The sequence below is a fragment of the Ovis aries genome, chromosome 13 (genome assembly GCF_016772045.2).
Source record: "Ovis aries strain OAR_USU_Benz2616 breed Rambouillet chromosome 13, ARS-UI_Ramb_v3.0, whole genome shotgun sequence".
NCBI lineage: Eukaryota > Metazoa > Chordata > Mammalia > Artiodactyla > Bovidae > Ovis > Ovis aries.
In genome coordinates, this window is record NC_056066.1 from 30987582 (window position 1) to 31005090 (window position 17509).

Below are 17509 nucleotides of genomic sequence, written 5' to 3' on the forward strand. Positions count from 1 at the left end.
GTGTAACAGAGAGCATATTAAACACCAAGTAGTAAAGAATAATAAAGATTAGTAGAAATTAGTGAAATAGCACAAATGACTACTAGATAAAATCAGTTCCATCTAAACCTGTTTACTTGAAAAAAAGCAATAAATTTGGTAAGGCTCTAGCTTTAGTAGTAGAGGACAAAACAGAAAAGATAAAAATTACTAACATCAGGAATGATAAACAATGGATATAAGGAAATGATGAACAACGTTATGCCAATATGCTTGACAAAGCAGAGTAAAAGATAAATTTCTTCAAAGACACAAATTTCCAAAACTGAATGAAAAATAAATAGAAAGCCTCAATAGTCTTATAATAGATAAATAAACTCATAATTTAAAAGTCAAGATTACTGGAGTGGGTTGCCATTTCCTTCTCCAGAGGATGTTCCTGACCCAGGGATCAAACCTGTGTCTCCTGGTTCCTCTCATAGAAGTATTTAAACATATATATTTTTTAATCCAGTTTCTAAAGCTACTGCTATCCCTCTGACCAATTCTTCTCTTGTTTTTGAAATTCTCTCCTACCTTGACTCTTAAAACTCCAAGACTTCAGGTCTCCCACATTGTAGGCAGACACTTACTCATAACTGAAAACCTTCCCACAAAGAAAACTCCAGGTCCAGATGGCTCCAGTGATGAAATTCTATTATTTATAGAAGATCTAATACTTGTTCTTCACAGACTCTTAGAGAAAATAAGAGTTTGTGAAGCCAACTGGGTTGGCCAAAAAGTTCATTTGAGTTTTTCCATAACATCTCAGAGAAAACCCAAACAAACTTTCAGCCCAATATAAAGCTAGTATTGATACTGCCCTAATATCAAAACCACACAAATATTTTATGAGGAAAGTACAAAAGTCACAAAGATAAATATAAGAATACTTAATAAAATTTTAGCAACTGGGATGCAGCTTAACATAAAACTGATTCTATATCATAAAAAAGTAGGATTTACCCTAGGAATGCAATACTGACTTAACATTCAAAAAAGGAGTTGATATGATCACCATATTAACAGAATAAAAGGGAAAATTATATAATCGGGTTAAATGATGAAAAAAAAGTTTCCAACAAAATTCAAAACCTATTCATTCATAATACAAATTCTTAGAAAATGAAATAAAAGGAAATTTCCTCAACTTAATAAAAGGCATGCTCATACTCAGTCACTTCAGTCATGTCTGACTCTTTGCGACCCCATGGGCTGTAGCTCACCAGGCTTCTCTGTCCATGGGATTTTCCAGGCGAGAATACTGGAGTGGGTTGCCATTTCCTCCTCCAGGGGATGTTCCCGACCCAGGGATCAAATCTGTGTCTCCCAGTTCCTCTCATAGAAGTATTTAAATAATTTTTTAAAAAAAATCCAGTTTCTAAAGCTACTGCTATCCCTCTGACCAATTCTTCTCTTGTTTTTGAAACTCTCTCCTACCTTGACTCTTAAGACTCCCAGACCTATTTCTCCTCCAACCTCTTTGCCAGTCTTCTCATTTACTTCACCTGCTTCTAAATACCCATGTTCCTCTAAGCATGTAATACATGAAAAATATACAGCTAACATCTAAGATGTTAAATGATAAATGACTAAATAATTCTCCCCTAATATCTGGCAGAAGGCAGGGATGTCCAATGTCACACTTTTCATTCAACATTGTAAAGAAGTTCCTAAACAATGCAATAAGGCAAGGAAAAAGTCATACTGGTTGGAAGGGAAAAGTATAACTATTTTTCCTCAGACAATAGAACTGTACATGTTAAAAATCCTAAAAAATCAATATTAAAGTTATCAGAACCAATAAGTCAATATAGCAAAGTTACAGGATACGGTTAATAAATATTACAAAATATTAATTATTATAAAATATAGCTGATACAAATTAATAAAGACCTAAATAAGTAAAGAGAGATACCATATTCATAAACTGGAAGATTATTTTATGAAGATATCAGTTCTTCCAAAACCACTCAGTGAAATTTCAATCAAAATACCTTTTTTAGGTAGAAATTAGCAAGCTGATTCTGAAATTTATACAGAACTGTAAATTAGAGAGTATTCAAAATCATCTTAAAAAATAAATTCAGAATTTTGAGAACTTATACTGCCTGAATTTAATATATATTAGAAAGCTACAATAACCAAGAGTGTGTTATTGATATAAGGATAAAAACATAGATAGTGCTGAAGAGAGAATTCAGAAATTTACTCATACACATATGATCTATTTTTTAACAAAGATGTCAAAGAATTTGTAAAGGATAGTCTTTCCAGAAAATGGTGTTAGGATAATTTTATATGCACTTAAAAAAAAAATTACCCCTACCTGAGACCACACAAATCTGGTCCCATCATTTCATGGGAAATAGATGGGGAAACAGTGGAAACTGTCAGACTTTATTTTGGGGGGGCTCCAAAATAACTGCAGATGGTGACGGCAGCCATGAAATTAAGACGCTTACTCCTTGGAAGGAAAGTTATGACCAACCTAGATAGCATATTCAAAAGCAGAGACATTACTTTGCCATCAAAGGTCCATCTAGTAAAGGGTATGGTTTTTCCAGTGGTCATGTATGGATGTGAGAGTTGGACTGTGAAGAAAGCTGAGTGCCAAAGAATTGATGCTTTTGAACTATGGTGTTGGAAAAGACTCTTGAGAGTCCCTTGGACTGCAAGGAGATCCAACCAGTCCATTCTGAAGGAGATCAGCCCTGGGATTTCTTTGGAAGGAATGATGCTAAAGTGAAACTCCAGGACTTTGGCCACCTCATGCGAAGAGTTGACTCACTGGAAAAGACTCTGATGCTGGGCGGGATTGGGGGCAGGAGGAGAAGGGGACGACAGAGAATAAGATGGCTGGATGGCATCACCGACTCAATGGACATGAGTTTGAGTGAACTCCGGGAGATGGTGATGGACAGGGAGGCCTGGCGTGCTGCGATTCATGGGGTCACAAAGAGTCGGACACGACTGAGCGACTGAACTGACTGAGACCACACACAAAACATAACCATTTAAATGGGTCATAAACCTAAATGTAAAAGCCAAAACTATAAAAGTAACAGGAAAAAATGGAGTAAACAAAGACTTCACAAGACAGAAAAAGTGTCCCATAAAAGCGAAAAAAAAAAAAAAAAAGTAACTTCTGCACTTCATGAACACAGTTAAGGAAAGACAAATTACAGAATTGGAGAAAATATTTATTACACATATTTCTGACAATGTGAAATCAGAAAATGTGAACATTTCTTAAAACTAAATGATAACAGCACAAACATCAGTTCAGTTCAGTTTAGTTGCTCAGTCATATCCAACCCTTTGCAACCCCATGGACTGTAGCACATCAGGCCTCCCTGTCTATCACCAACTCCCGGAGTTTATCCAAACTCATGTCCATTGAGTCGGTGATGCCATCCAAGCATCTCATTCTCTGTCATCCCCTTCTCCTCCCACCTTCAATCATTCCCAGCATCAGGGTCTTTCCTAATGAGTCAGTTCTTTGTATCAGGTGGCCAAAGTACTGGAGTTTCAGCTTCAACATCAGGCCTTCCAATGAACACTCAGGACTGATCTCCTTTCGGATGGACTGTTTGGATCTCCTTGCAGTCCAAGGAACTCTCAAGAGTCTTCTCCAATACAATTCAAAAGCATCAATTCTTCAGCACTCAGCTTTCTTTATAGTCCAACTCTCATACTCATATATGACTACTGGAAAAACCATAGCCTTGACTAGAAGGACCTTTGTTGGCAAAGGAATGTTTGTGCTTTTTAATATGCTGTCTAGGTTGGTCATAGCTTTTCTTCTAAGGAGCAAGCGTCTTTTAATTTCATGGCTGCAGTCACCATCTGCAGTGATTTTGGAGCCAAAGAAAATAAAGTCTGACACTGTTTCCCCATCTATTTGCCATGGAGTAATGAGACCAGATGCCATGATCTTAGTTTTCTGAATGTTGAGCTTTAAGCGAACGTGTTCACTCTCCTCTTTCACTTTCATCAAGAGGCTCTTTAGTTCTTCTTAGCTTTCTGCCATAAGGGTTGTGTCATCTGCATGTCTGAGGTTATTGATATTTCTCCAGGCAATCTTGATTCTAACTTGTGCTTCATCCAGCCCAGCGTTTCTCATGATGTACTCTGCATATAAGTTAAATAAGCAGAGTGACAATATACAGCCTTGACGTACTCCTTTTCCTATTTGGAACCAGTCTGTTGTTCCATGTCCAGTTCTAACTGTTACTTCCTGACCTGCATACAGATTTCTCAAGAGGCAGGTCAGGTGGTTTGGTATTCCCATCTCTTTCAGACTTTCCCACAGTTTAGGTCCACTGGAGAAGGGAATAGCAAACCACTTCAGTATTCTTGCCTTGAGAACCCCATGAACAGTATGAAAAAGCACAAACATACCAAACAATAAAAAAACAAACAAAAAAAAACAGAAAAGAAATGTCATCAAAGACATAGAAATGTCCAATAATCACATGAAAAAGTACTCAACATTATTAGTCACCAGGGAAATGCAAATTAAAACCACAATATCACTGTATGCTCACAAGAGAGGCTAAGATTTAAAAGATTGACAATAGCAACTTTTGATAAAGATGTAAAATAACTGAAACACTTAAACATTGACTGTGTGACTATAAAATGGTATGAACACTATGTAAAACAGTTGGCTTTTTCTCATAAAATTAAAGAAGTCTATCATACACTCCAGCAATTCTACTCCTAGGTATTTACCCACAGAAAAATAAAGTCCACACAAAAACTTATACATGGATCTTCATATCAACCTTTTTATAACAGTCAAAAACTGGAAACAATCTAAACGTCAAACATGTGAACAGATACACAGTTTGCAATACGAAATTTCCACAAATACCTGTACATACAGAATATCACAGAACAATAATGAAGAGGCAACTACTGATTGATACAATGCAAAAAACATTACACTAAACAAAAGAAGTCACACTCAAAAAAATTACACTCATGATTTTATTTATGGTATACTAGAAACAGAATATTTAATTTGTAATGACTGAAAGCAGATCAGTGGTTGCCTAGGGCTGGGGTAAGATACTGACACTTAGGAACATTTTAGGGTAGTGGCTGTTCTAAAGTCCCAACTGTGCTGACTCAGTTGTATGAGTGTGTGTGTGCTCAGTCTTGTCCGAGTCTTGCAACCCCATGGACATTGGTCAAAACTCAAACTATACACAAAGAGTACAGTTTCTTGCATATAAATTACAGTTCCATGAGAAATATGTGTAAAATTTTGCACAACATAAGACTGGGAGAAAAAACACAATTTCATATTACACTGTATTTTGAAAGTAACAATGCGTTAAATACTTCTGCTGAGTTCATCACAAGCAAAAAACTATCTTTAACTTGGACAGGTGTCAACAAGAAGAGAGTATTATGGAAACATATACACTGCCATATGTAAAACAGATAGCCAGTGGAATTATAGTATGACTCAGGGAACTCAAACTGGGGCTCTGTGACAACCTAGAGGAGTGGGATAGAGTGAGAGGTGGGAGGGAGACTTAAGAGGGAGGGGACATATGTATACTTACGGCTGATTCATGTTGATGTATGGCAGAAACCAACATTATACTGTAAAGTGATTATTCTTCAATTAAAAATAAAAAAAAAATTTTTTTTTAAAGTAGCATTCAGTAAGTATTGGGTTGGCCAAAAAGTTCATTCCGGTTTTTGCCTACACCTTTACAGAAAAACCTGAATGAACTTTTTTGGCCAACCCAATAATATAACCAATGATTTTTTTTCATTTTCTCTTTTTTCCCTCCTGCTATGTATATATTGTACCTGCTGCTGCTGCTGCTGCTAAGTTGCTTCAGTCATGTCCGACTCTATGCGACCCCATAGACGGCCGCCTACCAGGCTCGCCCGTCCCTGGGATTCTCCAGGCAAGAACACTGGAGTGGGTTGCCATTTCCTTCTCCAACATTGTACCTGAGTACTGCTTAAAAATTAAGAATTAAGCCAAGTTTAATATCATTATAAAACTAAACATTTAGAAATAGAGTATGCTTACTTTTCAATTCTTTCAAGACCAAATTACTGATTGTATCTCTCTAAAGCTAGAAATTTTTTAAAAGGAAGAAAGAAAAAAAATAACATGCTACCTTCTGACAGAATTAAAAAATATAAATTTAATTCCCTTCTCCTAAACCTTTTCATTTATATATGACTTATCTTCAAATGAAGACACCAGAAATCAGTATCTTGCAGTATTCCTCAATCACATTTTTACTTGCTATATATTTATTAAAACAATAATAATTGTTACTCACTTCAATTGTCTTGGCCAGTAACTGTGTGTGAGGAAAATTATACTTATATACTTCATTAGCAACAGTGTTTACATCAACAGCAGCCACCACTTGTGCAGGTATACAGCTTTCTGTAATGACAAATGGAATATCTTAGAATGTCAAGTCCTTAAGACCAACTTGTTCATTATAAAAAAGAGCTAAAATAACAGAATTTTGTAGTACATTTCCTCACTTCCTCAATTATCTAGTCAGATCTCAGGTTGTCAGTCGACAACAAAGCCAGGAAGAACTAGGTGGGAAGTGGAATATTTATGTACCTCTGGTTCATCTCTCTCAACAACATTCTGGTGCTAAAAATAAGACAAATGTTTTAGTCATTATCTCTCATATTTGCTTTCCTTCCTCCATTAAGGTATAGATTTATGAGTCAAATGGAAAGTTTTCCTAAATTAAACCAAAAAACATAAAAGTGAAAGATATTCTTAAAAGCCATATGGCTTGGAAATTTAGAAATTAACTACAATTTGTTCCTCATCTTCTAACATTGATATAATTCTGCTTCCCACTACCACTGGAAATGCTTTTAGGTAAGTTTTGATAAGTTTCAGGTAAATTTTTTTTAAGAGCTTTATTAACATGTAACTCACATATCACAGAATTCACTCCTTGAAGGCTTAGGCAAGTTTTTAAATGGAATGAGAAATTAATTTGTATCCAAATATAAAAATTTCACAGACCAAAAATTAAAAATTTTGACAGATCAGGAGAGAAGAGTAAAAGAAATAATTACAAGGGTATGTCTTCCTTCATTGCTCTGACTTGCAGCTGAAGAAAGGCATTTTCATAATGCTTTCAGATTCAGAGAATTTTGGTATAGTCTTAAAAGAGCAGTCAAAATTTGTAACTGCTGTTGTATTTTGCAATTACCACCCTCTTTGCACTTCTTTCTCAAAACACATACAAACCCAATTATGTGTAAACCCTGTCCCAAATCAGTAGAAAATGTGAAGAGTTCTTGAAATAAATGTATTTGAGAGGTCTTAGGAAAATCATCAGAGAAAGTATTACAAAGTTAAATAGTAGCTACAAATAGCTATTTCTTTAATAACCATTTCTTTTAAAAGTTAAATTTGGCAGCCCAAAGATCAAAAAATGAAAAAGAAAAACATTAGGATGTGAGGAGCTAGGCTGCATGTAATAAGGACCTGGAAATAAAAACCAGATCACAGAAGATGGGGCAAAGAGGAAGCAAACACACACTCAGAAACAATCACAACACTACATTGAGGCCTAGGAAATATGATGCCAGAGAGAAACAAGGGGATAAATGCATCCAAGTAAATATTTACTACACGTCTACTACCAGGCTCAAGAACCTGGGCTAGGACCAACTCTAGGTACCCTGCTGCCTTGTATATAGGTCACTGGAAGCATCATGGTCCAGTTAGTAATATCATAGGCAGCTGCCTCTAATTGAGTCCAAATCCAATAATTAGTTTATCTGCCTTCATATAAAGTAAATTTAAGTTCTAAATTATATCTTTGTCAAAGGTATCAGAGAGATCTTGAAACATAAATGAAGGCTTTTAAACAAATAACAAAAATTAGTATGTAAGAATCAATTTGCAAAATCACAAACCTTATAATCAAGGTTAAGAACTAAGCAACTACTAATCATTGTAAGAGAGCTTGGAATTAAGTAAATTTCATTGAACTATTCCACTGTGTTGCTAAACAGGAAGTGTTGTAATTAGCATGACGCCGCCTGCTTGCATTTCTATTATATATACAGCAAGCTGGGACTGCCTGGAGTTAGTTGATATGATTTTTCTCTTTTTACAGGCTGATTGAAAACCCACAGTGATATGCCAAATCTGTACCACAATCAATAATTAATTTTATTTTCTTGTATTATGTGCCCGGAAGACATAAAAACTGACAAAAAACAACTGCCAAAGGCATGTTTTATGTGGTGATACAAAAACTGATGAACCAAAAATTCTTTCTCAGAAAACAATAGATTTTTAAAGTCAATAAACAAATGCACTGTGCACATATTTTATACTGTAATAAAATTAGGATCTACCACATGACCCAGAAAGTTATTTCCATGATGAAAAATAAACATACTAAGATCTTCCTGACACTAATTCACCCTGCCTTTTCAAAACAGAATTGTTTTAAGGTATGAGTGTGTTAAGGAAAAAGTTAAACTACTTAAATAATACTCTTAAAAACCAAGCCTTTCAATTCTACCAAAACCTTAAACTGAGCTCCAAAGACAAGTTGTCTTGATATTTCTTACTGTATACTTTAAATCTATAGCCTCCAAAAATCTTTGTTAAGCTGCATACACAGATTTTGAAAGTGTTTAAAAAATCCAAACAAATATAATTCAGTAGATTTTGCCTAAGGGAGCCCTATCACTTTAAGTGGTCCGAGAGTAGTCATTCTCAGAGGGGAGACAGTTGGGGAAGAAGAGATCCACAGGATCTTTTGGGAAAGTAGAAGGGAAGGATGTGTTTTCAGTATTTTGATTGATTGCTTTACCTGGATTTTATTCATGATATTTCTGGTTTATTATGGACTGCATATTTGTTAATATTAACAGGAAGCATAGATTTTAAAAAAGGTGGGATACTGTATAATTAGATGAACATAGCATAAATTATTTTTAAAAATTGTCAGATTAGATCTACAAGGAAAGGATAAGGGGTATCGTATTCCCATTTACATGAGTCTTAAAGTAAAAAAAAAAAAGGCAGATTTAGTTATGTCAAGAGAGACTTTGAAGTGAAATGTTAGAAATGTCACTGGAATTACATGCATAATTCCTGCTCTTAAATATGTTTCTTAATAAGTGGGCAAGAAACACACATACACACCATGTTTGAATAGTGATTATTTTCCTCCTTTTTCTGATCACACTTTCTGGAAAAGCTGCAAGGAAGAACTTCTGGTTGTTGGCAGTAAAAGGTATAAGTACACACTCTACCAGCCTTTCCTAACCAAATAAACCAAAAAGTTTAAATTGTTCATACATAGCTAATGTGGGGAAAAAACATTTTAGAATGTAAATATAAAATTAACTGGCCTCCTTTGAAATAAGGAAAGTTGCTTTTTTTCTTCTTTTCCTTATCATTTTTTTCTGAACTGTATCTCATATAGGTGAGTAATTCTTGAATTACCTCATTATAATCAACCTGAAACATGTAATCAGGTACGTTAATACTGACATCTAGTTGTGAAATGGAAGATCAATTGAATACATCAAATGTCTATTTCTTTTCATTCAAAGTCAAGCTTAATTAAAACTAAAAAGTATTTAGCGAAAACAGACATGCAAGGATTCTGAATTTAAAATGATTGCCAAAGTATATTTACTACTTCTTTTTAAAAATTCTTGCACTTCAAATATCACAATAGGTTGCATTTCCTTACACTAACAATGAAATATCAAAAAAGGAATGCAAAAAAAAATTCCTTTAAAAATCATACCAAAAAATTAAATAAACTTAGGAATAAGCCTGATCAAAAATTTATATGCTGAGAACTATAATGAACAAAAAAGAACAGGATTCAAAGAGATGGAAAGATAACTCCATGCTCTTGGATTGGAAGAATTAGCATCGTGAAAACAGCCATCCTGTCCAAAGCAATCTATTACCCATGACATTTTTCACATAACTAGAACAAATAATCCTAAACTGTATATGGAACCATAGAAGACCCAGAATTGCCAAAGCAATCCTGAGGAAAAAGAACAAAGCAGGTGGCAAAACTCCCCTAGACTTTGGCCGATACTACAAAGCTACAGTAATCAAAATGGTACTGGCATAAAAACAGATACATGGATAATGGAACAGAGTAAGAGCCCAGATAAACCCACACACCTATGTCAATTAACCTTTGACAAAGGAATCAAGAATATAGAATATAGAACACGGAAAAGTCAGCAAATAGTGTTGGGAAAGTTCAATGGCCACATGTAAATCAATAAAGTTAGAACATCCTCACACTATACACAAAAATAAATCCAAAATGGCTTAAAGACTTAAACATAAAGCACAACACTACAAAACTCCTAAAAGAAAACATAAGCAAAACATTCTCAATGTTTTTTCTAGGTCACTCTCCCAAGGCAACAGAAATAAGAGCAAAAATAAATAAATGGGACGGAAATGGCAACCCACTCCAGTGTTCTTGCCTGGAGAATCCCAGGGACAGGGGAGCCTGGTGGGCTGCACACCTACGGGGTCGCACAGAGTCGGACACGACTGAAGTGACTTAGCAGTAGCAGCAGCAATCAAACTTACAAGCTTTTGCACAGCAAAGGAAAACATAAGCAAAACAAATCTAAGACAACCTATGGAGTGGGAGAAAATATCTGCAACCAACAAGGGCTTAATTTCCAAAATATACAATCAGCTCATACAACTCAACAACAACAAAAATAAAAAAACCCAACTGAAAAATGGGCAGAACTAAATAGATATTTCTCCAAAGACGACATTGTTGATGTTCAGTCGCTAAATCACGTCCGACTCTTTGAAACCCCATGGACTGCAGCACACCACACTTCCCTGTCCTTCATTATCTCCTGGAGTTTTCTCAAACTCATGTCCATTGAGTCAGAGATGCCATTCAACCATCTCATCCTCTGTCACCCCCTTTTCGTCCTGCCTTCAATCTTTCCCAGCATCAGGGTCTTTTCCAATGAGTCACTTCTAATCAGATGGCCAAAGTACTGGAGCTTCAGCTTCAGGATCAGTCCTTCCAATGAATATTCAGGGTTGATTTCCTTTAGGATTGACTGGTTTGATCTCCTTGCTGTCCAAGGGACTCACAAGAGTCTTCTCCAGCACCGCAACTTGAAAGTATCAATTTTTTGGTGCTCAGCCTTCTTTATGGTCCAACTCTCACAACTATATATAACTACTGAAAAAACCATTGACTATATTGACCTTTGTCTGCAAGATGATCTCTGTTTTTAAATATGCTGCCTAAGTTTTCATAGCTTTCCTTCTAATGAGCAAGCCCCTTTTAATTTCACGGATGTAGTCACCATCCACAGTGATTTTGGAGCTCAAGAAAATAAAATCTGCCACTGTTTCCACCCCCGCCCCCATCTATTTGCCACGAAGAAGACATAAAGATGGCCAACAAGCACATGAAAAGATGCTCAACGTCACTAACTATTAGATAAATACAAATCAAAACTACAAGGAGGTACCAACCTCACATTGGTCAGAATGGCCATCACTAAGAAGTCTACAAATAACAAATGCTGGCGAGGGTGTAGTGAAAAAGGAACCATCCTACACTGTTTGTGGGAATGTAAGCTGGTACATTAACTATTGAAAAACATCATGGAGGTTCCTCAAAGCTAAAAATAAGAGTTGCCATAAGATACAGCAATCTCACTCCTGGGCATATATCCACACAAAACTATAATTTAAAAAGATACATGCACCCCTATGTTCATAGCAGCACTATGCACAACAGCCAAGACATGGAGACAACCTAAAGGCCACTGACAGATGAACGGATGAAGATGAGGCACACACATACAGTGGAATATTACCTAGCCATTAAAAAGAATGAAACAATGCCATGGGCAACAACATATATGGCATAGAGATCATCACATTGAGGTAATATAAAGTGTATGTGTACACATTAAACAAACAAACAAGAAAAAGCCAGCTGTCAATAGGGCTGTATCTTGATGGCAGATGTGTAATTCGGGGGTGATTCTTACCTCTTCCTTTAAACTTTCTTGGATTATTTGTGGGATTTTTTTTTTTACAATAATAATGTAGTATTTTCTCATCAGTAAAATATTTTATATTTTATAATGGGCTTCCCTTGTAGCTCGGTCAGTAAAGAATCTGCCTGCAGTACAGGAGACCTGGGTTCTATTCCTAAGTTGGGAAGATCCTCTGGAGATGGAAATGGCAACCCATTCCAGTATCGTTGCCTGGAAAATCTCATGGACAGAGGAGCCTGGTGGGCTGCAGTCCATGGGGTCACGAAGAGTCAGGCACGACTGAGAGACTAACACTTATTTACTTACTTACTTATGATCAGTAAAAAGCAAACAAAAAAACTTTTTGTCTTGAAAAAAAGAATTCAATACTTCTCTTGGTTATAACCCTGAAAACCAAAAGAAAAGTAAATTTCAAGAACAGACAAGAATATATTCTTATACACTAGCCACAGTCTCAAAACACACACAGGCCCTCCCACAAACACACACCAGCAAATAGTTGTAACTCAATGCATTATTTTATCCCACCAACACAATAGTCAAAAGAATAAAAAACAACAAGAATTAAACTGACTGACATAGTTTTTAAAAGATCAACACATGGCACCAAATATAATGAGTTGAAAGCTATTTAAATATTGTTGTTGTTCTTTAGTAGCTAATTGGTGTCTGACTCTTTGCGAGCCCATGGACTGTAGCACACCAGGCTCCTCGGTCCCAGGGAATCTTCCTGACCCAGAGATAGAACCTGAGTCTCCTGCATTGGCAAGCAGATTCTTTACCACTGAGCCACCTGGGAAGCCCACCTATTTAAATACTTAACAGAATTCAAGGGATAGAAACCTGTCTTCTCCACTTTCCCCATGACATCTAAGACCTTCACCTTAAATTCTTTAAAGGCACAACCATGTTTTAAAACACATTTTATTTAAAGAAACACATGTAATGCAGCCTATTACAGATTTAAACAACAAAGACTATATTTTACATAAATTTGCTGCGAGTGAATGAACATCTACGAATTGTTCATGTTTTTGGTGATGCTTTCTCATAATTTAAAAGATGACAATTTCTGACGTATTCATTCTGACCAAGTCAACGAAGAAATTACAGATGACATAAGCATCAGTACTCTGTATCTAGTTAGTTGTGAATGAAAAAACAAAGGCTTGTTGTAAAACTGTAATTATGTTATCAATCATAAAGATCCCCAAGATTAAAACTCCTCTCCTGCCATTCTGAGTCCTTCTTTGCTTTATGGCAGAAAGCGAAAAAGAACTAAAGAGCCTCTTGATGAAAGTGAAGGAGGAGAGTAAAAAATTTGGCTTAAAACTCAATATTCAGAAAACTAAGATCATGGCATCTGGTCCCATCAGTTCATGGCAAATAGATGGGGAACAATGGAAATAGTGTCAGACTTTATTCTTTTGGGCTCCAAAATCACTGTGGATGGTGACTGCAGCCATGAAATTAAGACGCTTGCTCCTTGGAGGAAAAGTTATGACCAACCTAGACAGCATATTAAAAAGCAGAGACATTACTTTGCCAACAAATATCCGTCTAGTCCAAGTTATGGTTCTTCCAGTAGGAAAAACATCCAGTATGGATGTGAGAGTTGGACTCTCAAGAAAGCTGAACGCCAAAGAATTGATGCTTTTGAACTGTGGTGTTGGAGAAGACTCTTGAGATTTCCTTGGGCTGCAAGAAGATCCAACCAGTCAATCTTGGGGGAAATCAGTCCTGAATAGTCACTGGAAGGACTGATGCTGAGGCTGAAGCTTCAACACTTTGGCCACCTGATGCAAAGAACAGACTCACTGGAAAAGACCCTGATGCTGGGAAAGATTGAAGGAGGGAGGAGAAGGGGACAACAAAGGATGAGCTAGTTGGATGACATCACCGACAGGATGGACATGAGTTTGAGTAGGCTCCAGGAGTTGGTAATGGACAGGGAAGCCTGGCATGCTGCAGTTCATGGGGTTGCAAAGAGTCAGATAAGACTGGGCGACTGAACTGAACTGAAGTTTTACAACTCTGCACTAGACCAGAAAGCACAGGCTAGTCCTAAGACCTCAGAGGAAAATGCATTTCAGTTAACTTCACTGCTCACTTTCCTCCTCCATACTCCTACTGACTGTATGCAAACCTTTTTCACTAAGTCACATAGTACTCAATAAATATTAGCTATCATTATTTTTTATAATCAAGGCTGCCAAAGGCACACCCTAAGAGATCTTTTATTCAAAACGTGTATATGTACATACATGTGTGTGCATCTGTTCACACAATCCAAGAAAACATTTAGAATATGATACCTAGTTAGCTCGTTGCCTGTGTTTGAATTTTAGCTTCACTATTTCCAACTGTGTGACTTAAACAAATTCTTGACCTCAGTGTCTTCACCTATAAAACAGAGATAATAAGGTACCTACATCACAGTTGCCTGAGGATTAAATTACTTAATACCTATAGGATTCTTACATTTATGCTCACCATACACTGGTCACTCAATAAATGTTTGCTACTATTATTATCAAAAGTACAAAGACTTTTAAAAATAAGAATATCAAATGTTAAAAAAATATATATATAAAGGTGTGATAGGAATTCTTACTGCAGATGTGAACATCAACTGAGGATTCAATGTTTTAGGAGTTTGGCTGTATGTATCTAAAGTCTAAAAGCTGCTTTGAACTTACCAATTTTATACTTGGGCACATACCCTAAGGTATGGCAGATAGAATAAAGACCCCTCAAAGATGTCCACATCCTAATCTCTGAAGCTTGTGAAATGTTATCTTACATAGCAATGGGGACTTTGCAGATATGACTAGGGATCAAGAGGAGATTATCCTGGATTATAACGATAGACCCAGTATAATCACAAGAAGGATGAAGATGGTTAGAGTCAGAGAAGATGTGATGAGGGAAGCAGAGGTCAGGGAGAAAGATGTGAAGGTGCTACACTTCTGGCTCTGAAGACGGAGAAAGGGGTCATGAGCCAAACGCAGGCGACCTACAAACACTGGGAAAGGCCAGGAAGGAGATTCTCTCCTAGGGCCTCCAGAAGGAGCCAGCCCTGGCAACACCTGATGTTAAGACACCTGACCTCCAGAGCTGTAAGAGAATGTATCTGTGTTGCTTTAAGCCACTAAGTTTATGGTCAGCTGTTACAGGAGCAACAGGAAGCCGATACATAAGGCAATAACAGAGATATAGAGAAAAGACGCATATGATGTATCAATGGCATGTTATTTATAACAGTGAAAATTACAAGCAACCTAATTGTGAAAATTCCATAAGACGGAATGTCACACAACAATTAAATATCAAAAGTTAACAAACACATTTAATGGCAAAGAAAAATTCAAGATATTCTATGTGAAAAAAGCTATAATTTATTTTAGTGTTCATGGACCCATGCAGGACACAGATTGAAAAGATAAAATCTAAATCCTCAACAAGGATTACCCCTATATGAGCATCATATGTAATTTTTAAATTTTCTTCTGCATTTTTCCAGCATGGGTATTTGCTTAGCAGACTATAATCTCTGGAGGAGAGAACAGAGCATGTCTATAGAGTCCCTTGGACTGCAAGGAGATCCAACCAGTCCATCCTAAAGCAGATCAGTCCTGGGTGTTCACTGGAAGAACTGATGTTGAAGCTGAAACTCCAATACTTTGGCCACCTGATGTGAAGAGCTGACTCATTTGAAAAGACCCTGATTCTGGGAAAGACTGAGGGCAGGAGGAGAAGGGGACAACAGAGGATGAGATGGTTGGATGGCATCACCGACTCAATGCTGTTAGACCCATTACACAGAAATCAGTCAGCAATTATGTCCTGAATGAATAATGAGCATGGTTTCAGTATTTCCCAACTTTTAACAAATGTATTACACAGTCAAAAATAAAAAGAGCACTAAATGTAAAAATATCTTTAAAATATTCAACTTCGTTATCAAAAAATTAAAATAATCTCACCTAGTAAATTATATAGTCTTAGGTATTATATTGGTATATCTATAGTCACACAAACACTATGAAATTTAAGCTGGTATGTCCTTTAAAAACGAACCTGACAATATCAACAGTCATTAAAATGCTCATGCTCTATAACTTACTCATTCAAATATTTGTTGAGTATCTGCTTTGTACAAGCACTATTCTTGATGCCAACAATACAACAGTCAACAAGATAAATCTCTACATACACAAAACAAACAAAATTCTGACACAGAAACATCCCCACCTGATGGAGATTCCATTTTAGGAGAGGCAATTAGAAACATAACCAAGTAAAACAGTATGATGGGTAATAGTAAGTGCTTAGGGTAAAACTCAAACAGAAAGGGGGACAGGGAGGCAGAGCAGCAGGTGCAGTTTTTGATACTTACCAGGGAAGAACCGAGAAGATGACATTAGAGTAAACACAGGGAGTAAGCATGTGTCTATGTGGGGAGCAGCGTGCCAAGTGGAGGGAACAGCAAGTTCAACAGCACTGAAGTGGCAATGTGCCTGATGTGTGCTGGGGACCAAGACCCTCAGCTGCACTCTACCCCAGAAGCTAATGCTGAGAGCAGGACAATGTGCACGCTTCTGGACTTTTTCCTATGTCCACACTCATCTACATTACACACACATGCAATATTGTATATATGTGTCCAAATATGACAACTAGCATAAAAGCCAGTTGCCCATTTTCCACATAAGACTATCCAAAATGAGAGGTAAAGCCATTTCCATAATATAGACGATGAAAGGAAATGACTTCATATTATATAATTTATTAATTTAGTTATATAAACATTTTAAGTAACACTTTCTTATTATGTTCATTTAGAAATATTGCTGTGTCCACTCAAATTTCATGAAACAAGATTATTCATCTTGAAATCATGGTCTTTACCATCCATGGAGCCACTTTTTAAGTTATCTAACAATTTTCAAAAGCACATCAATTTCAAAGTTACTTAAGATCTAGCCCTTTTTTTGAGTCCATGCACGATGTCGTCACTGGAAATATTACGCCAGCCACAACTACCCATTAGCTATTTGTGATCTCCACAAAGTAACTCCATAGTGTATTGCTTTGTAATGCAATTTCTAGAAGGTTTGTTTACAATGATATCTAATACTTATAATTGTAAGGTCATCTTCCCAAAAATTATCTCTAAACCTTTAAATTCGGCTATAACATTTTTCGTCAATTTCAAGTGACCCCAACAAGCATCCTAAATGGGTATTAAGTTTTTTCAAGCTAATGTAACTTTTCCAAGCAGTGTTTTATTACTTTGTTGTTCAAACTAAAATAAGGTAGTTGAAGAATATCAACATCCTTCATGAGAACTATAATTTAAGGCCATAACCTCTTTCCAAAGTATAGTTTTTTAGGGGAAAATGAATATATTACATTG

At 36.3% G+C, this 17509-nt stretch overlaps 1 protein-coding gene across 6 annotated transcripts in view; it reads right to left on the reverse strand.

Moving 5' to 3' along the window:
* The window catches only part of TRDMT1 (tRNA aspartic acid methyltransferase 1), a 99165-nt gene that overhangs the window by 31773 nt on the left and 49883 nt on the right, over positions 1-17509 (reverse strand). For 5 of the 6 annotated variants that reach the window (XM_042230590.2, XM_042230591.2, XM_012188440.4 and 2 more), the window contains one exon: positions 6339-6448. The exons of the other annotated variant lie outside the window; for it this stretch is intronic. In XM_042230590.2, the coding sequence (XP_042086524.1) occupies positions 6339-6448 (110 nt within the window). The remainder of the gene's footprint in view (positions 1-6338; positions 6449-17509) is intronic. 6 annotated transcript variants of the gene reach the window in all.